The sequence below is a fragment of the Aquila chrysaetos genome, chromosome 20 (genome assembly GCF_900496995.4).
Source record: "Aquila chrysaetos chrysaetos chromosome 20, bAquChr1.4, whole genome shotgun sequence".
NCBI classification, from domain to species: Eukaryota; Metazoa; Chordata; class Aves; order Accipitriformes; family Accipitridae; genus Aquila; species Aquila chrysaetos.
In genome coordinates, this window is record NC_044023.1 from 10,308,403 (window position 1) to 10,334,135 (window position 25,733).

General features: G+C 35.9%; 1 protein-coding gene across 4 annotated transcripts in view; it reads right to left on the reverse strand.

Annotated features, from left to right (window-relative positions):
* The window catches only part of ARHGEF3 (Rho guanine nucleotide exchange factor 3), a 142,089-nt gene continuing 116,356 nt past the window's right edge, over positions 1-25,733 (reverse strand). For 3 of the 4 annotated variants that reach the window (XM_029996233.2, XM_029996235.2, XM_029996234.2), the window contains 9 exons: positions 19,970-20,077; positions 12,897-13,067; positions 11,274-11,336; positions 10,817-10,913; positions 10,639-10,715; positions 8,867-9,124; positions 6,376-6,546; positions 3,802-3,988; positions 1-2,836 (listed from right to left, as the gene is read on the reverse strand). In XM_029996233.2, the coding sequence (XP_029852093.1) occupies positions 2,490-2,836; positions 3,802-3,988; positions 6,376-6,546; positions 8,867-9,124; positions 10,639-10,715; positions 10,817-10,913; positions 11,274-11,336; positions 12,897-13,067; positions 19,970-20,077 (1,479 nt within the window). In that variant the 3' untranslated portion in view covers positions 1-2,489. Of the gene's footprint in view, positions 2,837-3,801; positions 3,989-6,375; positions 6,547-8,866; positions 9,125-10,638; positions 10,716-10,816; positions 10,914-11,273; positions 11,337-12,896; positions 13,068-19,969; positions 20,078-20,965; positions 21,479-25,733 lie in introns of those variants that run through there. The other variant, XM_029996236.2, reaches the window with a different exon arrangement.

The window sequence follows — 25,733 nt, forward strand, 5'->3', positions numbered from 1 at the left end:
ATTATTAAGCTTTATTAGATCAAATCAGTAGGCTAAGTGCATGTCAACTACAAAGCCAAACTGAAACACTTGCACTGCAGCATGTTGAACATGATGCTCACTGGGTTGCTAAATGATAGTAAACAAATGTAAATTAATCTTCTGAGATTCACTGGCTGGTTGGTGACTTTTTACATGTCCCAAAATTCATTATCTCAGCATTTTGGAATAATATATATTAGTAAACATGTGACCCACAAAGAACCAGGACAGAGAAACTGATGGCAGGATGTTAATTTTTTGCTCCACCTACGTACTAAATTGATTATATAATACAAAACTTCAGGGAATGTGCTGAACTGAGTGCAGTGACTTGTTTCTTTGTTACTGTTTGTATCTAGCAAATTAGATCCAAATATGTAACACTTCCAGGAAAACCAAAATATAAGCATTGGTCACATATGTTCAGCCTCACTGTGTGCACTATTGAAATCTTTCTGTAGTCTTCTTGCACAAACAACCAAATCAAATAAAAATCAAAATGGTTTAATGTAATTTATTTGAAATGCTTCCAGAAAAGTTTAAGGCTATTATTAAAAAAAAAAAAAAAAAAAAAAAAAAAAAAAGTCAATACACACATTCATTCTTTCTTCTCTACCTGAACACTTTACATGCTCTTTGCCCTTTTTAAACATTTTGCTGAGCCGGTTTTATGAAAATGGTTCATCATCTAATATGCTTTCCTATTCCTTTTCTTTTGCAATTTTTTCCTTTCTCTCATCTTCACTGGCATACTCATTCAGCTCTAAAAATGAAGCAGTTGAAATAAATTACAAAGCCTGAAACAGAAAAGAAAATTGACTTTTTTTAAAAACTATAAATACAGAAATATGTTCTATAGGGTAAAAATGACATTTTTTTAAAAAATAAAAATACCTTGTTTTATATTGTTTATCACCTTGTCACACTGATTTCTGTAATGCGTATCAGCATATATATATGTAAGATACTTGACATAGTAAATTTTTTGTAAACTTGTAGAACACAAGAAAAATGTTTTTGGCAATAACTTAGCAGTTTTTCTACCTTTGTTGGTACGAGTATTTTGCACAGGTTATCTTGTGTAATATCAAGGATCATTATTAATATATGATCTTCATAGTTTGCCATACAGGACTGGCATTATTTCTTAAACTAAGAAATAAAATATTACCCAGGGATTCCTGAAAAGTAACAGGATGTTGAACTAAGTGGTTTAGACTGCATTTAAGTGACTCATCTGCTTCTCATCATCATGAGTAGATTAAATGAGCCACCAGAAAACACAGTAACGTTTCAAATTACAGCATGAGATTAAATGCAACAAAAACTTTTAAAACAAAACTTGAGAAAAATATAAAGGATGTAATACACCCTAAAGGAAAAGCAATTCCCTTTTTGTTTAAACTTTCTCTACATAATCCCATAGGGTATTTGTAGAGCACCATTTATATAAAATTGTCACTTAGTTTAAAAACCAACTACATGTAATTGTAAACAGACATTTACAGAAAATTAAATGTTTTAACATTAGTTTAGTGGTGTTTAAAACCAACAGTGGAGGTCAGTGGAGTGCAAAATGCTGAAGAGGGCCTATTCACAAGCAAAAGCTTTTTCCCACTCTTATCCTGTTTGGGATAATATATATATATATATATATATGTATGTATGTATATATATTTATATGGCACTGAAAGCAAACTACCAGCTTATTTACAAATACCCAGTATTCTCAGCATTTCATTTAATTCTGTGCTGGCTGTAGAGTTTTGGTTGGTTTTTTTTTCAGTTGACTATTTTTAGCATTACATGCTTTGATAAATAAACCATAGCACTATGCTGACCACTTTAACTGACCAGATTTTACTAAGTTTGGTTGCTGGATCTTAGGACAGTGCTTCATTTTGAAAAATTAATCCCTAAAGAGTCACTGGTTACATGGCCCGCTGTTTATAGTTCTTGCTGATTTAATACCACAAGAGTTCAGATAGGTTATTGAAAGATGTTTTTCTTTTTTTCCAAGAAACTTTCTTCCTTCCATGCCTTTATGAAAACTTATCATCTTGATACCCATCCTGAAACTCCATATTAAGTCCACATCTTTGTCTGCCCCAGTAAAGGGCAAATAAAATACTTTAAAAATTATGAAAAGATTCTTTATGTAATGCATATATAAACAGTAGTTTAGAGATTCTGTTTACAGCAGGACATTGAGAATAACTGGTCAAGTACCTCTTTCATCCACCTTAGATGTTTATGGAATATAATCACAGGACATGAGTTGCAAGAGATTCCAGCTTATACACATCGGCAGTTACAGTACGACACTCATAGGTACGAATACAAGAAGGACTGCATTGACATTGTCACAAAAAATATTTTAAAAGTGCTTCTCCAAATGGTTCCATGTATGGAATGCAAATACTGTACAGGTAAGAGACAGATTTTCTTCCATGAACTGTAAGTTTTTGTCAAACATTTGTTTCTATTTGCTTTTCATTTTCACAAGAGTTTGTCTGTTCCATACGTTCACAGTCGATGCTGATCTCACTGGTGTCCATACTACAGTCTGACTCACAGTCTGATTGGTCCATTTGCTCGAGTGTGGTTTCTCCCTGGGGTACTCTGCTTCCATTTGGTGACAAAAGAAAGTGTGCTTCCGAGTTCAGCACACCAGCTTTTCCTGCACACATCACTTTTTCTTTGGCCTGGCGGATACAGTTAAGCCACTGTTGTTTGTTGAAGGAGTCATTGGCTTGGAGTGAGTGAGTCTGGCTTTGAGATCCATTTTTGAAGCTGACTCTAAAGAAGTTTTTGACTGAAAGAAACAATACATATCAAAACGCTGAATGCTTTGGCTGAATGGATTTTATAATCGAAGAGTATATTTAAATAACAGAATCTGCAATACCTTTGACTTAAGGTGTTTTCCTGCGAACACCACGTCAGACCAGAGAAAAGAATCTGGTTATCTCCTTGTTTTGCAGGGCAAGAACATAGAACACCACAAGCACTTCTAATAATTTCATATTGCTGGATTAAACAATTTTGGTTCTGCCATGCATGAGCTACCCATAAAGCTTTAAGTGAATCAGAAGGACTAAGGCTTCTCCCACACTTCAACGCCTCTCCTCCTACTTCTCTGCAAAGCAGACTTCCAGAACCTTCACTGAATACTGTGTCTTGTGTCAGCCGGAGATTGCCTCATCTCTTCCATTCACTTCACCAATAAAGTGAATACATACAAAAAACCCTCAAAGTTTTCACAAGATAAGTGAGATTCAAGGGACCCTTGTAATAGGAACAAGCATATTATAATATGCTTAATTAGAAGGACATTAACTCTTACCTCCTGACACTAACATGAATAGCTGCAGTCTTAACACTGAGCACTACATTAATTGTCTGTCAGCTGAACGACTTAATTACAGAATAGCAATCAATGTCTCCATAATACAAGGGAAGTCCTAACAGCTAAAGCTTAAGATTTCAAAATACACTTGCTTATAATTTTGTGGCTTTGCCACTACATTCTACATATTCTCCCCTTTTCAATTCAGTACAGAAGCAGGTGTGTGGAGAAATCCCATTACCAATACAGTGAACTTTAAGAAACAATCTAAAAGAAGCAAGTTACAACATAATAAACCAGTCTGAAATAAAAATCAAGCTGTTGGATATAGATAATGTGAATTTTAGAGAAAACATTCTGATGTCTCATTGGCAGGTGTCTTCAGGTTATTATAGTTCTACATGAGCAAATAAAACAAGGTGTAGTCATACTTCTCTCATTGTTGCTGAATGCACCACGTATGGATCCACCCAATCGCACCTCTCCATCTTGCAAGTCTTCTAGCACAAGCTCCCTCACTGGAATTGGCTGCCGATACAGCTGGTAGCAGAGCTGTTCATTATGGGTGATAGTTCGAGTAATCACCAACACTTCTTCAAAGAGAAATACGTGCAGTTTCTGTTAAAAATTAGTAAATAATGAGGCATTACTCCTTTTTTAGAACATCATTAAACCAAATATATTTAAACTCTAGTATGTTATAACCTGGTGTTTTCAACAGTTAAAATAAGGATTCCTCTCCTCCCACTACTTAAAAGTCTTATGGTGCAATAGCATATAAGTACTTAAATACACCAATTTTAAAACTTCTAAAATTATTTTTCCTGTCCTCTTCTCAGTTTCTTATGTCATGATCATGATCAATCCCTTAATGTTGAGGCCTTGAAATGTGCACGACATTTCAAAATCTCTCTCTACAGCAGCATGCTTATACGCATTCTTCTTTCTGACAGCCACTTTCACTTTTCTCTACTGCCTGTGTTACCAAGAAACAGGCCATCTTATTCATCCAAATATTTTCAATGAACAATTATGAGCAATCTTTTTACAATTCACATGCTGCTCACAATCAGCTTCACCACAGCTCTTTGAAACTCAGAAAATTACTTTTGCTCCTAGGTGGCCCAAGTCACCTGTTATCACCTTTAAATTATGTTCCTCCTCACATTTTGCAATCTCCAGTGGCTTCCAATAATAAACAAACCAAAATTTTAAATTAATTTCACTTGATATCATGCATTGAAATCAGTTTTTTTGTTTTTCACTGCCAAAATTTTCTTCCCAATCATGAGTAACTGTTTGTTGCTTAAGTTGACCAGACTCTAAATCTAAATAGACGCATTATTTGCAATTTCAACACAAGATAGAACTTCAGATCCATTTAGCTCGCTGTCCCATCTTCCAGTAGCTCATGTTTTGAGAAAACTATAATGAAAGAGGTAATTATAGCAGAAACATTTCCCAATATGCCTTGGCAGTCTTCTGACATTGAAGAAGTCCATCTTCATTCTATTTTTCCACAACAGATGCCTCATTTTACATCCACGAATAGTCCAATTTTCTTCCACTTGTGCCTCTCTAAGTCTTTACAGGACACACACCTAAACTTTGTGTTTGTTCCTTATTACGCAGTGCTGTCACCTTTTGTATTAACAGCGACTCTATGCAGAGCCTGGTAAAGAATCTATCCATCATGTGTTTCAGTTTATACGTTCAGCAAATGGCTACCTTCTCATGTGAATGAAATATGAAAGAAAGCAAAAATGTGTGAGATTAAATATTTGAGGTATATACAGGTATGGAAGATTGCTTGTTAAGTAGGGTTGGGATTTGGTGGGGTTTTTTTGATATTCTAAATGTGCAGCAAAAATACCTTGTTTATTTTGAAACTCAGTTTTCAAATCATCATCCACAAAATGTTGCAGATTCTTCATAATGTAAAGCTTTGTTATGGCTGATTTTAGTGGAAGTCATATGAAACTCCTTTCAATGGTGAGATCTCTTATTTTCTGCAAAAGCTAATACTCTGTAATAGCAGGTGTGAAAAGGAGACTGATAACATTAAGATAAAAATGATCTGTTTTTCACCCCAAATCAAAGAAACACACAAACGTAAAAATATCCCACACTGTCAATTGTATTCAAGGAATACATCAGTGTGGAAACCTCCCAAAAATGCTGGGGAATTTTAAATACTGTTCATAAATTAAAATAATTAATTATCTACTTAATGTTATGCTACCAAAGAAAGGCAGGACTAGTGTGGATGGAATAAATAAAGTTCTCCAGAAAGATGAAAACTGCCAGTTTCTTCCTGCTGGTTTGCTGTATGTTAACTGCCTGCCTGACCTTTATCACCAGGTGAACCAGAAAACAGCATCCATGCCATCTTTCCATCTCAGCCGTATGGTAAAACATGATCATTCTATTGTATGCATAAACATGCTACATAGAAGCACTTCCAATGCTGAAAAATGCATTTACAATCCTGCTTACTTTGTTTGTCAGGTTTTTTAATAAAACTTTCACAACTTCAGTTAATGAGAAAGATTGTTTTTCTTTGTTTGTCCATTCAAAATTTCATGTTGTTTCTACTTAACCTTGAAGCAAAAAAAAAAAAATAACCACAGCCTTTGACAGATTTAAAATTTGTTAGTACATTTAGTGTGTCATTGGAGACATTACTATCATGTCTCCGAGACCAGAAATATGTTTTTTATTTGCTTTTTTTCCTGCAAGTTTTACTGAAATTTATCAGATTTATAATTTAGCCAGGCTATTGTTAGGTCCCCTTAAGAGACAGACGCACATATAAGCTTATTATCTCCGTATACAGATATTTGACTGCTAACAAAAAAGATGAGTGTTATATATAATAGTTCATATTTACCAACTTCCTATATATGAGAGGGTGATGTTTCCGTATGTATACTCACAGCTCTTAACTGTCATGCAAAATGAAGATATTTTTAAAAGCTATTTATTACAAAATATTTATTCCTTACCACTCCCCTGTTGTTCTTCAGTTCACCATGACAACATACAACACGTGAATTGTCGATCAATGAATCCCTTTGGCCTTCTTCAAGATAAATAAGTCTCTCTTTGTAATACTGGCATTCAGATTCACCAGTCTTTATGTTGATTTCAGCCACTATGCCCTGAATTATATTTATCTACAGAAAAACAATGAAAACACGCAAACTTTAGACAATCCAATATTCAGAGCTATCTCCTAATAATTTGAACTGTAGCTACAAGAAAATACATATTAACTTACAGTATATTTTTAATGAATATTTTGCAGACCCATCTATAAGAGTATTAATATTAGCAACAGAATTAAGCAGACTACAGTGTACAAAGACACTTCAGTTTGGCTTTATCATTGTTTCTAACAATGGCTTAAAAATATGGTATTTATCTCTTTATATCAAACTGAAATAGGCAGAATTAAGATAAACAGATGTAAGAAATATAATCAGAGATGTATTTTGTCAGCTGATAATGTGCCAATAAATGACACAGGACAAATAACCCGTCCTAAAAATGTTTATTTAAAATAGATAATTCTCTGAAAACTGCTGCATCAAATCAGAGAACAAGAAACAGAAGAACTATCATGATCCTTATCCTGCAAAATTTCAACTAGCCCAAAACATTAAATTCTCAACTTTTGTTCATCATGAAAGTTACCTTCTGGAAATAAGGTAAATTAATTTTATTTTACAATTCCACTACTTGCATACACCTACAATTTTACAATTAGAAGTAGTAACTATCTTGCCTTTTTACTTTAAAAAAATTTAAAAAGAAAGCTTTGCCTTTTCTATAAAAATAAGCTCTCTATCTTGAACTTCCTTATACTATGCAGTCTTTAAGGACCTTGATATCAATTTATCTGAAACTTAAAATACAGGCCCTTAATTGGGCATGTGGATGTGAAGTTCTGTTAATTTTAGTCCACTCTAATAGCGATCATAGGTTGCTTAGACCGATCATTTTCCTCTGTTAAATAACTAGAGGTGAAGCAGGAGAATGGGTTGAGACATACATGCCCAAACAGATAATTCAAGAATCTACTGATCCCAGGAGATTTATCAGGGATCAGCTTGGCCCAATGTGCTTATAGCAGATTGCCAGACAGGAAGACAAATGTACTTCACAAGCCTAAAACAGGGTTAAGAGGCAACCACAGAGAGTAATTTCTGTTTCCTAATCTAACTTGGCAAATATACAATTTATGAAATACATCATTTCAAAGATAAACAGTGTTCTGCTGAAGCAGAACACCACAAAGCTATACAAGGCTATTGAAATATCAAGAAAAAAATCCTGATGATATATGATATTTTATTGAACAATTACCAAATACAGGTACTGGAAGAAAGCATTAAAACATTTTTAGACGATATTACCAGACATTATGCAGAAAAGCAAACCTTAGAAATAAGCAGAAGAATTCTTTGACATATTTATGATTTTTGTTTGGGTTTAAAAGAATATGCACAAGGGGAAAGGTACCTTACAGATTACATCTAAATACAAGTATCCAAGCTTTGAATATAAACCACAGTTGTCCAATTTTACAACAGAGAAGTTGAGCTGGGCAAAGGATTTGGGGAAGGAATAGCAGAACAATAGTGGTCAGGTACATGTGTTTTGAAACATGCACTTTCCAAAAAAAGCAGGGCTCTCATTTTTCAGCAAAGAAATACTGAAATGTACAACATACTCAAGTCTAGGCAAATCATGAATTTTGTCCTCAAAATATTAATGAAACTTACTTATATTTAAATACTATTCAAAAGCAGTAGGATATCGATGGTATTTATTTATTCATTAATTTAGAAGTATTTCAAACAAATCTGCTACAGTAAACTCATTTACTCCGAGATATATGTTTGCATGCGTGCACATATATGTAAATGTGTGTGTGTGTGTGTATATATACGGGAAAGAAAAGAAATCTTAGAAACCTTTCAGAATATCTGAATCAGGTTCCTTTCTATTAATAAGGAACTTCTAAAGCCTTGGATTTATCCCTCTGGTTTTACTCCAGAAAGCGGAATGCTATTCCAACTAAAAAACAAAATGAAGGCAAATTTCAGCAACATTCCTGCAGATGATAATTAATCTAGACTCAGAGGTTATGTAAGGTCTTAAGCCAGGGAATAAAACTTATCTAAATTATCTAAAACCTGAAAAGAAACCTCCACATTACCCAACTTAGATTAGAATGGTAAATGACATTGAAAAGGAAATGCAAAAGGGACAAGGATCAGACCAGAGCTGTGGAAAACACTTCCCATGCCACCCTTTCTTTTTTTTGTATCACTTCACTACTGAAATAGGATTTAACTGGGGGAGTGGGGCTAGATATTCTGTTCATATAAGTATTAGCATTTCCATATTTTATGTAGTGTCCCTTAATTCATTAATAAGCTAAAAGTGCTATAGTCTCCTAAAAAAAACCCAAACCCCACAGTAACTCACAGCTTCTTCAAGGTGCTGCTGATCTGGATGATCATTTGGTGTGTGTCTCAAAATTTCTCTGAGTAGTAATGGGTATTTAACCAAACGGCTTCTTGGGATGTCAAGGAAATTCCAAAGGTCCAGTTTGCGACTAAAAGGAGACTCTAAGCAGCGCTGTAGGAAATCTTGCACTCTGTGATCTTGTTTCTTGTGATCCAATAAAGCTTTGGCTGCTACTTGATTGCTGCAGTAGCTATCATAGGAGTTTAGGCATGGAAGCTGTGGAAAGGAATAAAATATTCTGCAGCTGAAACAAAGCACAGTTTTCTACATCAAAAGTTTCAAGTGATTCAGGCTGTCAGAACTCATGCTGAGAATCTTTTAGCTGGAGATTTATCCACAATTTATTGCTGATAATATTTCCAACATACGTAAGGTTTACAAGGGTCCTCTGACCGCCCCGTTCATCATTTAAACCATTTAGAAGCACTAGCTCATCTCTCAGTTCCTACAGATCTCCAGTATTATTCCAAAGCATTAAAAATATCCATGACTTAAGACTGAGCACTACCTAGTGCAGACAATAGTTGAACACAGAAGTCTGATTTTAATTTATGAATGGAAATAAAAGCCTAGGAATGAGTAGTCCCAAACCCAGCCTTTTTTAGTTAAGCAAACTTCTATAGTCAAACTTCTGTATTGCCCTCAAGAACCTTGACCAAACTAAGATGACAGAACAGTGCCCTAAATCTGAAAAAACCTAGCTTGTATCTTGATTAGAACAATATATCCATTTACAAAACCTGCTATATTAACACACAATAATATGCAAAATCTTCAACAAAGGAAACTAGACTCAGACATATTCAGACCAAGAGAAGTTCACTGGTGTTCAAACGCACCAGAAAATAAATATATTTAAAATTACCTTACGCAAAGAAAAAGAGATAATTTTTGACATTTACAAGTTTATCATTAACTATTTGCATTATGTACTAGTAGTGATCATGTTTCTCTCGTTTACAATAGGCCACTGTTCACACAGAGCTGCTAAATAAGTTGTTACATAATATCTTAAAAATTTCGAGCCCTTTTTTCCTGCTAAATTTCATTACTTAGATATAATTACAAGTAAACTTTTCGCATATCTGAATCCTTTAAAAAATACCTCTTTTTTAATATAATGAGCAATTTTATCAACAAAACTAACAAAAGCTATTTTCAGTGTTTATATTGTTCAATGCTAGTGAAAGTGAACTTACCAACTTTTTCTTTTGTGGGGCAGCAATAGCATCTCTCTTGTATCCCTGCCTGCCTTATTTTAACAAGCTTCTAGAAAATTATTACCTTTGACAGCACTAACAACTACCTGTTACCTTGACTGGAACAGACTGACATTTAAAAATAATGGTAGGGTGCCCTTACACAATGTGACTGTTCAAGCTTCATTTCCCTAGGAAACCAGAATACAAATGGGGTCAGTTTCTTAAATGATCTACATCAGACAAACTCTAGTCTGACTCTTCATTTTTATTTAAAGTGTATTAAATACTGCTCATCTCCTGAATAGCAAAAGCTATAAAAACAACATCCTAGTCTAAATCTTTTCACGGGAAATCCCTGAAAAGATAAAATATTCCATTATGTCTCTAAATAGTTGCCTTACCTTTTAAAAATACTTTGACAAAGTATTTTTGACATGTTATGCTGGATATGGGAAGAAAATTGTCTGATAAAAAACATGTTGCAGCTCCAAACTAAAGTCCCAAAACTGATTAAAAACTCTGCCTTACCCAACCCACAAGGATATGGCCAACATGTTCTGTTGATCCATCAGGTTTCCTGACTTCTTGAAGTCGCCTAAGAAGATCTGGTCATGATCAGAAAAAGAAGAGAAACTTCACTTAATGAACCAGTTGACTATAAATCTATGTGCAATAGTAACACAGGCAAAGACTACTTGAGTTTTACCTTCATGTAGAGGAATTAGAGAGTCCAATGTTCCAAAAATTTGGTTCAACTCTTGCTCTGTCATTATGGAAAGTTTAAGCATTGGGTCATGATAAGCCTGAAAAGAAAAAAGGGGAGCTCTGTAATTAATATATCATTGGTGACTGAAAAATTAGTGGTAGCATTTAAAGCTCCCTGAAAGTAAAACCACACCAATCGCTGAGAATATTTTCAAGTTTCATAACCATATCTTAAACTATCAATTTCATGTTTAAAAAAAACCAAACTAAAAAGCAGTACATTTAAGTGTTTCAGAAAGAATGGGAAAAGAGAAATATGTTTTGGGTTTTTTATGTTTTGGGTTTTTTTCCCCTCTTACTGTCTTAGCAATTATAAAAAGCAAGGATTATTTTAAAAGTGATATGAACCAATGAATACTGTTTGTTGTGATTTTTTTTTTTTTTTATAAAAAACATACCTTTTTTGCTAACTTCAGATCTTCTATCAAGTCTTCTTCTCCTTGGGAAAGTTCAAAGATAGCCTGTAAAAAAAGACCCAAATATTATAAAATATGTTTACTTAATCTATACCCCCCTTGAGTTGATGTTATATTCTGAACAGCTGTCTTAATACCATGTAGCAGAATTTCTCTGCTAAATCAAATTGCAGAAAAAAAGTCAGGCTTTATTCCATAGGTAGGGAATCATGTGCAGTGTTTTTTAAAGCAGAGCTGTATCAGATTGTCCATAAAATGCTTATCTAAAATAGCCACAGAATTAATTTTTTTCAAACAGATGTGCTTCCAGATGGGGGAGCTATCTTCAGTGTGCTATTTTGACTCAACTGTATCTTAACCATTTATACAACTATTTGCATAGGCGTTTGTTGTGTTCCATTTCAACACATGCAGTGGTAAAAGTTCCAGGTCTAAGTAAAAGACAGATCTTCTTTAAAACATTTCTTTGGTAGTGAACACTTTTGTTTTGGTACCAGTTCATTTTTTTTTTAATTTCAGATTAAAAATAACTACCACCCTAATACACCGGCTTATCAAAATACCATTGTTTCATTCTGAACTTGGGTACCGTAAAAGTTTACAACATTTTGGTCAGTTAGAATTACTAACTTTACAGTCAAAGCTTTCAACCTACATAAATCATGGAAGAACATCTTCAGTTACTGCAGATTCTCCTAGCTTGATAATATGCATACATGGAAGGCTTGCCATAGTGTGAGTTAACTAACAGTGCACACATGGATGGAAGTGGTTCAGATATTCTGTTGAGGCATGCAGTGTTAAGAACCAGTACAGTTTATTTTTCAATAAGCTGCCTTTGAAGTTCTCAATTTTAAAAGTTATTTCCTATTAATTCCTGTACAATGTTAAAATCTGCACAAGAAATGCTTGATGTTACTGTTGTTTGATTTATGACTCAGTCCCTGAAGTATTCTCAGAGAGATTCTTACAAACTTTGTTGATACTGCTAGAAATTTCTTTAGGAAAAAAAAAAAAAAATTTCTTGATTCCGCAGGAGCTCTGTTATTGGCTGTAACATGAACTATTTAGAATTTGTCATGTACAACACATTAAAACCACTGATGTACTCTTTTTTTTGCTTTGGAAGATACATCTTTTGATCAATATTTCATTTTCTAGCACTGAAAATGTCCTCAAAGACACTTTTCCAACAAGCAAAATGATTGTGCATTTCTGTGCATACTTATCACTTGATAAATACCTGTTCCTGAAATAGCATGCTCATCTATCATTACTAGAACAACAAAATGAAACATCACTACAGAAACTGTCATACAGAACATGTACACAAATGCAGCCAATCATAGTACAATATATCATAGTAACTTCACATTTATTAAGGAAATATGATGAGCTGATTTTAAAAAAAGAATATATTCATCTAATATAGCTTGAATTATAAAGACTAGGGATGGAATTCTGCTTCTAGTGGAGGTGGTGACATTCTGTTTAATTTCAGGAAAGCTTCAGGTGCTATCCTAATGCCTACTAGCAATCCTCAACTCCATGCTTTAAAGATGACTTTTGAACATGAAATGTATGGTAAAAAAAAAAAAAAATTACCTCTTGACGCTTGATTTCTTTAGATGTAAGCATGTGATTGACACAAACATCAAAGGTCTCACTCCATAGTTTGCTGTCTCTCCGCTTTGTGTTAGCAGGGGGCATATTTCGAGACCATGGTCGGGGACTAAACAGATCTGGGCGACTGTCACTACGGAAACTGATAGAACGCTAGAAATACATAGAAGAATAGTTTTTATTGTTAGAACAGTTTCACATTACACATTTTTCTTCTAAGGAATTTATATACGTAGTTCAGTACAACAAACAAACGTTATCTGATTAGTTTTTACTGTGAACTTAATAGTAATGTTTAGTACTGGGAATGTAAGAGAAATTATTTTAATACATCTTTATGGAAGGCCAGTACTTCCATTCCTGCAGTGAACTATGTCCACGTCCTGTTCTCAACATGTTTAAAACTATACAATGCATTCATATACTACACAACAAGAATAAACTACAGGGATAATGGCAGAATGGTCCAACACACTAACATAACTGATCAAATACAAAGCTTCAATTCAATAAACAGGCAGGAATTATTCATGCATTACACATATCTGCCTCATTAGATCCCTAATACTTAAAAATTTAGAATTAATGCAAATTTTAGAGACAAAACTAGTACGAATACTTTTTTGGTTCATTTTGAAAGAAAGATTCAATTGGTACACAGAAAACTCCAGAAAGTTAAGACAGCACAATCTGGTAGATAAACTCATCTTGTGTATTAACTGAAAGTCAACAGAATTGTTGAGTTTTGTTTATTTGGGGGTGGGGATTGTTCAAAGATGTCTGTACTGAGAAACAATAGGTCCTACCTCAAGGATATCAGATGAAAAGGTGCATCACATCAAACACATATCAATGGTTTAAGAAAAAAAAAAAAAGTTTTCTCAGTTGGGCAGAAAAAGAGTTCATAAAGTGAGACTGGCCTTCAAAACCTTTCCTCTTACCTTAATAAGTGTCTTGCTACCTGATGGTGGCAATACCTTTTTTTTTTTTTTTTTTGGTGAACTGTCAGAATCAAGAAAGATTTGACTGTTATAATCATTCCAGATATGTACTTAAACAGGATTAAATAATTAGCACTATAATACTCTGACCAAACTGGTTTTGATACATAGAGAAACCCTTTCAACTGGTAACATTCTGCCTCTTCAGATTTGCAATGAGATCAAGAAACTAATTCACACAGAAAGGTGTGAAATGGATATCTGACTGAAAAGAGAAGGGCAATCACATTATCTTTAAGGAAAAGGTATGTCAATATTCATATTTTAATGTTTATGACAAGCAACAAGCCAGAGGCTTCTCACACCACTTGCTCCTACTTATTTCTCAGCATTTGAAGAAACATGTCAATCAGTGCTAGCAGATAGCAAATTGTGAAATACCAGTCTTGTGTTCTACTATTGTAGAATCTTTATTAATATTTCCGGAGCCTCTAAACCCTGATGATGTGTACCAGCACCTCTGTATCTATTATGTGGTCTGGTCTTAAACTTCAATAAAAACAAGCCCAATTTTAAGTGAGACTTGAGAGTTCTATTTGCCTGTAGACTCTTAGAAACAGTTCAGGCTAAGGATGGATACCTTATGCTCTCACTGCACTATTCTGAAAAGATTCCTTTCTTGCTTTATTAAAATTAGAGGCTTCTTTTTGATGTCCTACCTCTGAAATGCCTCAAGTATTTCACATTGTTTAAATACTCTACATTTTTGTTGTTATTTAAAACCAGCCTTACATAACACAATCATCTTTCGATTGCCTTGGGTAAGAATATTTAAAACAAAATAAATTCTCTTCATTTCCAGGTTGAAAGCAGCATATACAAAGTACAATATTTGAAATTCTCCTCTGAAGATACAAGCCCATGAAATGCAAATAGTGCCTATAAAAACGATATGTTTTTAAAATATCAGAAGACATAAATGAAAACTGTGCCTTTTAACAGAAGCCATTTTGAGCCCTACTTGGAATTGACAAAACCCTTAAAAATAAACACACACACATATGTATATACCAACCTTCCAAAACTTTGCAAGTCAGGTGCTAGTCTTCCTTCAAGAGTTAAGAAGATAAAGAAACACACATGAAACTACATGCTTAATTTCCACTTGTTATAATGATGAATCATGAAACCCATTATTTTCACATGCAAATGGAAAAGATTGGGGAAAAGAGGCGGGTGTGTTGCATCCACAAATCACCAACCACAAGAATGCAGCCAAGCAGAACAGTTGTCATTCCATGACCCAAGGTGGAATGCCCCTTTCCATGCATTCCCATACGCATCCTCCAGTATATAGCTCCTTTGTTTGTGGTGGTTTCTTAAAGGAATGTTTTATGTTGAATGAAGAAAGTACTTATAATGAAAGGCACCAGGCAGACTGATTTTTAAAGTAAATGCCTTGATCTTGATCTTGAAACCTTTTAACAAAAAGTCATATATCATGTTACAAAATGGCAGGCACCCGTAACAGCAAACTGAAATTACATACAGTGTTTTGAGAAAAGTAAGCTTTCACATCCACTGCTAGTAACGTTCCTTTGTGCTGCACGAGAATGCTTGATACTATTCTCTACAGCCCTATACTGTCCTCCATTGGGCAGAAGGGGCACAAAAAGGCTAAGAAACTCAAAAGGAAACCAAACTCCCCCAAATTCTGCTTGCTTGCTTAGCATCTTTGTTACCTGGACAGAGGAACTATATATTTAATTGATTTCTCTCATACATCAGCCTTTTAATTAACCATAGAAAGTATACCTTGCTTAATATTAATAATGAACATAGGATTGAGGGTGTTTATTAGTGGAAATGGACAGAAATGTTTTCAGGTGTTATTTAACAATGAAGACAAATTTCAATTCAAGAGCAAGTGGTTTCTTTGTCTGGCATGTTTCCTTCTTTTATACACTAACACAGCAAAGGCAAAAACACTGACTGACTTATCCTGGTACACTGAAGTCTAGTTAGGCTGGGAATCACATACTTCAGTGTGGAATCCAAACTTATTTTAACATATTATCTTTTCCTTTGCATCAACGTTGCAGAAATTGACTTGTAAAGCTATAAAGAGACAAACTAATACATCACCAGGGAAATAGTATTTAATGCTAAAATTAATACTTTTTCCCTTGAGAGTCAGGCATACTTGAATCATCAATGCTGTAACAGGCAAGAATAGAAATGACATGTAAACCTGATATATAAGCCTAACTAAAGAAATCCCCAAATAAACAATAAATTATTTCAATAAAACTCTCTAATAGTTTAAGATAAATGTACAACATCAGTTTAACCATCTCAGTTCTACTACTTTACCCATTTCTTGCAAACAGACAGACCCATTTCAGTTTAGTGGAATAGAGCCCTAAAATGAAGTTCTACCAGAAATTTTTAAAAACAAGTTTAAAGGTACTCCGATGGTATCTTTGGTTGGTACTTGCCATGAAAGGCGGGGGAGAAATCAGTCATGTGATAGAATCCCATGAAGGAATTGTAGGAATGTCAAAGCAGCATTTCTACGTCTCCAGTCTTTTAAAAATATTTTCCTAGTTTGTGGCTTCGTTAAAAAACATGTCCAGCATACTGGTTAAAAATTATGCCCATTTGGGATTATCAAAACGTCCAAAAACTAAAGGAGCTGGGGAAGAATCCAGCCACAACCCCTGATTTTGTTTACTGTATTTATCTGACTGCAATAGCTTTCACTGGCTGTTACAAGACTGTTACTATGAAGGGTCTATGTGCTACTGATATTAATTCATGCAATTAACAAACCTTAATTTCAGCTGCAGTAAAGCAAACAGTTTCATGTACTGGGAAAAGGGCACTACAGATCAACGTCCTAGCATTCAGAACTGATGTTAAAAAGCATTTTCTTCTTAAGGATTTTTAGAAGTCTCTGGTGTCATAAGATAGATAAAAATAATTTGGACTCCCTACTTAAATTCAAGACATACTGATGAAAACTGAAGTTGCAGAGGAAGCTAGCCAGACTTTAATTTCTCTCTTCAGCATCAGCTGGAGTTCTTTTTCTGATCCTATTTTCAGCTTTTAAGCCGAACAGCACAGCTGTGAGTAAGACCAAGCAGAAACAAGCAGATCATCATAATCATTAGTCTAGCTTGATGCAGACTGACAATACAGCTATGAAATAAAGTGGTTTTCCAGGTGGATAAACAAGTAAGAAGGTGCGCTTAGCATTTGGCATCCTGAAGATATACAGACGGAGTCTGTCAGAGATGAATCTAACAGCATTATATTAGTCAGTCTACAGTGCTCTATGTGACAGAAACAGAGTGACTACAAATAGTGAACAAAAACAGAAAGCAAGCTGGAAAGACTTAATGTGTTTTGTTACTTGGAGTCCTTGGGGAAAAGTATCGACAATAATGTGGAAAATTGTAATAAAGTTAGGAAGACACAAAAAAATCAAATACCTCTATAATCAATAAAATATGCAAAACACGAAAAGTTGCTAGGAACATATCTTAAAAGACACTACACAGATCTCAGACACAGAGGTGTTTCTCTTCAACTGGCATGCAGAAAGTCCATTAATATAAAGTGGAAGTTACATGTACAGAGGTAAGGAAAATTATGCACAATAAACTTTTTTTCCCCCCTCTTACATGTATCTTCCATTCAGAAAGACTATGTAAGAAGGTTTGTTTGAAATGCCATAAAGGAAACTCAGAATTTTCTAATCCGTTTTACTGATGCTGTTGGAGTGGTCTTTTTGAACTGATATTCTGTTGGCTTTGTTTTGTTTTCTGCCAGGGGAAGAAGTTGTTTGTTTTGGATGTTGTGGTGATGATAGTAGTTTTCTTCATTTTACAGATACAGAACATCTAGCAGCAATGGAAGAAGAAACATGGGTTTTGACTGAAATAACTTAACAATGAAGATACATAAAATTTCATCCAGTCAGAAAAATCAACACCATTTTCTTTTTACAGGTATTACACCATGAAAAAAACCCCTGTTCTATACTGTTCCACAAGACACAGCGACAGTTATGTCAATACATAATAAAGTAAAAAAGCTACACATGCTTCCCAGAATGTTTCTAAATAATTCCAAATGGGACACCCGAGCACAAGCAGCTCAGTCTTTTTTCCCCTGTTCTGTTGTTGCTGACAAAATCAGATAAGAAGTCAATTTACAGCCAGCTATGAAGGCAGTTTTGAGAGACATCACCAGCATTCATCACTTGGAAATGGATTCAGACCTAGGATTTGGAGAACATACAGGTTGATTTCTCATCACAGCTCCTTCAAGTTATTTAGAGGTGATGGTATGAATAACATCACTGTTTAATCTGCTTTGAAGCAGTTAATTAAAATATAATCAGTATGAACAGAGCAAGACAGAAATGCTTGTAACAGTAGGACTTGCAACAAAGCCACCGTTTTGTCTCCTATTTTTGTCAAAATTTGCCCTGGAACATATTTATGTAGCTCTCATCTCGGGAAGAGGCTACTACATGCATGAAAGGATAGTTTGTTTTGGACAGTCTAAATCAAACTTTATTAAATACAAATTGTACTGGACAAGCCAGTCTCAAAGGCATTCACTACAGAACGATAGCGTAGGTCCTTAAATGAGGACAACAGCTGTCCAAGGCTGTGAAAAGGGAAGCGCCATGCTCAGAAGCAGTTTAGCCAAAAATTAATTCACTTTCCACACTCCTCACAACTGGAACTAATGTAGTCCTTTCAGAGTCAGGCCAATTTTTTTCCTGGAGGCAGACTATGGAGGAGATTTATACACCCAAGGGAATACAGGCATCTCTGCTCTAGTCACGCTATAATACACCTTCTGGATCAAACCCAGACTGAGGGGAGTTCAGCCATTTTGCCTTTCCTCCAACCCCACACGTGCGGCTTTTCTATGCGGATGTTTGCACTTTCAAAATCGTAGAAACCCAACACAGGAAAACCAATGTTAGAAACTCTGTTTCTTTAACAAAAATAATCAATTTTTTAACAAAACAAATTTTTTAACAAAAAATTCTGTTTTCTAGATAACTACCACTACAGAAAAATGGGGTTCTTTCCCATGACTTTTTATTTGTCATGAGACTCGTAGCTCTAAAGTTTTATTTCTTTCCTCAAGATTAACAGATAACTTCAGTAATGCTCTAATCAAGCTTGTTTTGATTAAGTAACGTTTTTAATACATTCAAGATATTTTTATATTTCCTCTCATCAAAGAAATTAGGCTTGTTAAATAATTTTCTTTAGATCTTATACATGCCTTCTTACGTAAACTGTTTTAAAGAGGAAACAGTCTGGCTTTCTAGGCTAGACCCACAGCAGTACTGGCAGCTCCCAACTGTTTGCCACTCATGATAACCATTAGGAGTTGAGCACCCAAATGTTTTGCAGTCTCTAGGTCTTGAAGGCACAAATACTTTATAAACTAAAGTTCCATTAGTCTCCAAGTATGTTAAATATGACGCACCTAATCTATAATATAGAAATTGCAACTACAAAATTATTTCATTTCTAAACTGCATTTAAAATTTGCTTGCCCTTTATTAATTTTCATCATCAGCTTTGCAAAAATGACTTTTTTCCAATTGTTCACTAGCTCTTTTGTTTAGGTAAGGTCAAATTCACCACACAGAAGGAAATTTAGCAGTCCTACATAACTAATTATACCCAAAATAACATTTTCAAAGAAACCAGCCAAAATTAATAGAAATTAACAGAAATTGTCATGGAAAATTCTGTTCATCTAATCTAAAAAGCAATCATAATCCTTTAGTATAACAACTTTTATATGCTACAGGTGCAATAGTTTTCTTACTGGTAATTAAAAAACATCAATTATCTGGACAGAGAAGTGTTTTTTTGAGGGGAGAGTTCCGAGTTTTTAAGTTGAGTTACTTTGTGTTCGTAAGTTGCCTAAACCTGTTTGGCACATTACAATGGGGTGTGTGTGCGCCTAGGTGCAGTTCACGTTCCCATGCTAACCCTAGAAGAAATTGTGAATATGTATGCATTCCCCTTTTAGCAATGCAGTTTAATGCAGCAATGCATTTACTGCGATTACCTGAAGTGTCTGGCTGAACCGCTTCAACGGAGTGGCTCGTACAGGAGGAATGAGACTCGCTAGTGATGTAACTCTGGAAAGTGGCTTGACCCGTTTGTTGCTGGGCTCCTGTAGTAGGGAGGAGGACAAGGGAAATGAAAAAAAAATGGGGGGAGCGTGAGCATTATCAGATAAACGTTGCTAACAGTTTTGCTGATTTTCCTAAGAAAGCATTTGTAAAAAGCAAGTTTGCAAACCTGGTATATAGTTAGGGTAGTAAAACAATAGCAGTTTTAAATGCTGACAATAACAGATTACTCTTGGCTGGTACATACAGATCCTGGAAACAGCTGAAAAATGTAATGATGGAGAAGTTGGCATGGCTGGAAGCAGGGGAAGGGAGGAAGGTAAAGAAAGACTAAATAATTTTATTATATTAACTCATTCATAAAAGAGGAATTTTCAGCAGTGCTCTGCAGCTAATGCATGTTATGATAACCTTGTCATTGAAAGGGATATTTTAAAATAAAAACCAATTCTGTTTCTTTGCGTCTGGCACTGTCACCATGTGACTATGCAGTTAAATGTGTTTTATTCCAGAGTATATAATTTAGACAGAAATCTCTAACTGCAATTGTCCTTTCAGTGCATATTCCTATGGAAATATATATACAGGCAAACACATTAATAACATGTTTACATATATTTAATTTTTGCATAAAATAGAAAGGAAAATTAAACAAAAATCTACCATAAAGCATTCAATTAAATGTTTTTCTTTTCATACATACTGTTAACAGTGCTTATAATAATGCATAACCACTTCAATATAACATGCCAATTGTCCTGCCAATATTAAAAAAACCCCCGTTAACAGAATTAGTAACACAAGAAAGAAGTGATTATAAATACATAAAAATAGAACAGTTACCCTTGGCTTCCTAACCTCCATCTGACATTTAATGGATCTTGAACACCACATGCAAAAAGCAACTTTTGACAGAAAAAGAGCCAAACCTTCCAAGTGAAGTTAAAAAACCCATCCAACATCATATTTCAAGGACATCCTAAAGCAGTTCATCTTTCTTTTTCAGCCATGCTTATAAAGTTTGTGTAGGCTTGCTATGCCTCCAATTTCCTAGACATAGCTTTAAGAAAATGAAGCATGCCTATTATCCTTCTGTTCAGAAATCCTTCTGGAAATAATGCAGATTTGTCATCCTTCCTGATACCACAAAATAATAAATCTCAGCAGCGATGATCATCATCTGTATTACTGGCAAAAAAAATTCTCTTCCATTAGTAGAGCAACAGAGGAAAGGTGAGAAGCAGCTACATATTTAATTTACTTCTCAGCAGGCAGACCTGGAAATCCATAAATGCCGGCTGAGATGAGGGACAAAGTGTTTAACCCTCTAGCAAAAATATCGTATTCCACCACACATGAAAGCTGCCATTAAAGAATTTTAGCAGCCTAAATCAAGTTACATCCTTATCTTCACCGTTGCACTGCTATTCATATTCCTTCCTTTTCAGCAACCATGTCTTTGACAAAGGTTTTTGAAGGGAGTATTTTTTTTACGTCATTGCAGCACCACTAGCATCTACAGCATCACCACCCCCACCCCCCTCCCCCCACAAAAGAAGAAAAATCTTTGAGATTCCACTGTAACTCTTCTCTAACTGGTGGCTCTGCCATCAGCTGGTTTTGGGGTTTTTTTAGTTATTTTTTTATGATTATTCAGAATGCCAGTCCTGGTGCACAAATAATATCCCATGGCAGAGCCTGCTTGTTATGAATTGTGCTGCACTGCAGTGAAAGGACATGAAGTCCCAGCCAGAGTTGGGCAGTGTTATGCCAGCAGCACAGCTTTTGCTAGCAGCTCTACCTTAGCAGCAAAGATTACTTAGCCATAAGTATCACAGCCTGTGACGGTCTGACAAATTCAATGTCTCAAACATCTGTTAAAGAGCTTTGCTGGGGAAAATGGCCGCTGTAAAAATGCTGGAGTTTTGTGAACAGGACAATGTGGCCAGAGGATAGGGCCCCACGGAGGGTGGGAACGCACTTCTCCAAAGCCCCAATTCCTTATCTTAAGTGACCAGGAGAAGGAGCACAGTGTATGCCTTCCTGGAGGAAGAAGGCCCCATGGAAGTTGGGACTGTGCTTCTATCTTAAGCGGTCATGCCAGCAAGAAAAAGAGAGGCAACTCCACAATGAACCCCCCCCGCAAAGCTCACTGACCGATTCCAGTGAACTCCAGGTGTGGGAACTGCGCATGTTGAGGTCATCAACCAACACACTATAAAAGAAGAGAGAACGAGACCTCAGTGCGCGCCCTCCAGAACTGGATCTCTACGCTGGCTGGACCAAGGCTGGACCCAGGACTGGTGAAACCTTTCTCTTCTCTCTTTCTTTCTTTCTCTCATTCTCTCTCTCCCTCTTTTCCTTCTCTCTCTTCCACAGTCCCTACACCTCATCCTTTTAAACATAAACCGCTGACCAAGTCTGAGACTAGGAGTGGATCTAGCTGCCCCTGAGCTCCTCTTTGAGGAGGAGTCCAGAAAGCAAGGGGGTCTGCTCTGAACCTCGTGACTCAACAGGAGGGCTCTCCTTCTGACACAGTTTCATGTTCCTTTTTCCATTTCATTTTTCTATACTTCCCTTCTCTTCTCAAACAGCAGCTTAATGACATGTTGCAAGGTTCATATTGTTAAGTTCACGTGTACTTGGACAAAGTTAGCTAGGTTGAATAAACGTTGATTGTTGTTTGAACTCCCCCGGTGTCGTTTCACCTTAATTCTGACAAAGGAAATCCAGGAACCTGAGTCGCTCCAACTTTGGGACGCGACACAGCCCAAAAGCGAAATCCGGAAATCAAGACTGTGTGGATTTTCCAGAAGACAGGGAGAGGGGAATTAGGATTAATAGAAAAGATTTCTCCTTCTTTACTGCTGTATCCTTTCTATTATCTTACAACTTTGCTGCTATGTGTATGTTCTTTGGTCAAAAGACAAAACTCATGCAAAAAAGTACAAATTTGATCTACACAATATCATAGCAATATCTTGCTTTCTGAAAGTTAAATGGTCCCCACAGTCTTACAGACCTTTTCCACACACACTGTGATCTGTTCACAATTTTGCAGTCTTTCAGTCTTAACTTATAACAAAACTAAGCCCTGAAGCCCTTGGATAATTTTCTGAGGAGACTACTGACAGCAAATGAAATCACAAAAGTAGTAAATCTGTATTTCACTGCCTCTCTGCAGCATTTCATTCGAGTGCATTGCAAAAAACTTGAACGACGCTTCCTGAGTAGTGTTTAAAACTAAGTAAGGAACCGCAAGTCAGCCTATCCTTATTTGAATACTTCCAAATACTGTGTGTGTGACTGCAGACTGTAGCCTGCAGGCTAAGCACTCAGACCAGGACCTAATTTGCTCTGCCGTGTGGGGCACATAAACCTCAGGCAGCTGTGAAAATTGATGCACAGCATCAAATAACCTTGGAGAAAATAATCCTGAGTAAAAAGACTGGAAACCAACTCCTTTCTCTTGGAGAGTGAGAGGAAGTGAAAAAAAAGAAATATGATTTCCCCTTCTTAATGTCAGACAGCCCAAAGGCTCTCTCTGAAACCTGCCCTGTCTCCTAGCCAAGGATGCCTACAGTTCCAGGGCGAACACAGTAGAGGCCCCCCCGGCCCTTTAAAAGTCCCCTACCCATTTCAAGGAGAAAAACACTAAGGCAGTATAATTTTTACTAATGTTCATGCTGCAAAACCTTACTGAAAACAGAAATTGATGTTAAAGACAAGGAACTCCAAACAGAGTTTCAGCCACCATCAAAAACCATTAAGTTCTTCTAGAGCTTCTCTCTTGTTGTAAGCCACCAGAGGTCAGCACTTCTCCCAGCAGTCAAAGGAAAAGTTAAAGTTAGATAATGGGTTGTGAAGGCACGCCTGCAAAGGTCCTACTCCTTTCTGTGTCAGCACCCTATTTTGAGTTCCTCATGCAATGTATCGTATTCTGATCTCACACTGAAAAATCTGATCAGAATCCAAAACAGCTAAATATGTAGTTCAAATTAGGAATTCAATTTTATTAAAAGAGATCAGTATTATTACAGGATTCTCTGCAATATAATTATTTAAGATAATTTCAGAAGACTAAGACTTTACACCTTTACCAAAGAGTTCTGAAAGTAAATCTTGTTAATCGTAAGTTCTTAATTATGGAGAAAGCTTTCTGAATATTTCTAATGTGATTTTCACCCTGCATTACAAACTGTCTGGTAGGTTAAGATACCTAGCTGGAAGTGAAAACTCATCAAACTTTAAGTGTTCCAGGTGTCATCTCCCTCAGAGAAGTCTAACAACAAAAGCAATCAGCGCTGAGTCACCCCCTCCATTGTGGGGTACAGGTTTGTATGTAGGTTTGTATGGGTAAGGCTTTGACTGTGCAATGAAAATATAGCACTACCGGAGCAATTCTAAAACTGTAAGATGCTAATACTGAAACTGTTAGACACTCGATCACAGTATTTCTGTTGCATGGTGTACATCCATTCCCCCTCTATCTCCCCTTTCATCAATACCCTCATTCTCCAGCTGTGTCAGTCACCTCTCCAAACCAGCACCACAGAGAAGCTGAACAAACTGTTGAGACCAATGATCTGGATAGGGAAAAATTCCACAGTCAAGTGCATAAAAAAGTTTTAAACAGATGCTTGTTCTTTTCACCAAGGGCTCTGCTCTTCACAACCAACAGATAAATGGAAAGAGGAGAGTGTGTGAACTGTTCTGCTTCACCCAGAGATACCAACCAGAATCTACACTTGCACATTAGTCCAATAAGATCAGGGAGCTGCATTCCAGATGCTGCTTCCCAAGCCTCTTCAATTTCATTTATTTATTTTTAAAATAATAAACTGCTTGCAGTTAGGAATTCCTAGTACGTGTTCATTATATTACTAATTTGTCTCTGAAAAATCCCTGATTTTCCAGTTAACCAGGGGTCGCGCAATCATAAAATCTTTTGGGGTATGAATCTAAGCACATGGGAACACAAAACTGTGTTATTCTAGCATCTGTCCAGCATGAAGAGGCTCCGGTAAGGACATATAGTGCAGACAGAATGAACATCAGATCCCAGGTCTGTACCTCTGAGTGTCCTCACAAGACTCAGAGCTACTACAAGTCATCCGTCCTCCTTCCCTCCTGCTCCCTCGCTCAGTTCAGGGAAGTTGGAAGCAGACAGGATTGTGAGATAGGATTTAGTGGCTGGATCCACTTGCAACAACCATCACCTGTCCAGACTGGGAACTGGGCGAAGTTATGACACAAAAACTTCAGGAGTTACAAAGTTTTGCCTGACCTTTTGAAGTTGTTATTATTGGTATTAAAAAATAATTTCAGAATTTTGAAAGTACCAAATGTTAGACTGCATTTGCAGAGTCACAAAGGCTTGCCAAAACAATATGGGAAGTAAGTTAGAAAACAAAAGATCCAGACTACAGTTTGGCAGAGTTTCCAAAATGTGGAGCTGGTATATGTGAACAAGTAATGTTAATCTGACAGGGCTTTAAATTTGATATAAGGCTAAATAAAGCTGAGGGAAACATGAGTGCAGGAACTTCAAAGGCTGAACAGTCAAGTGAAGTCAAATTAATACCTGACTGGGCTAGAACAAAGAGCAGATGGCTTTTGGAGGGAGCTGTATATCTGAACTCAAGATGACTTTGGTAACATTTGAATTCAGAGAGCAAAAAATTAAAGCTGGAAATA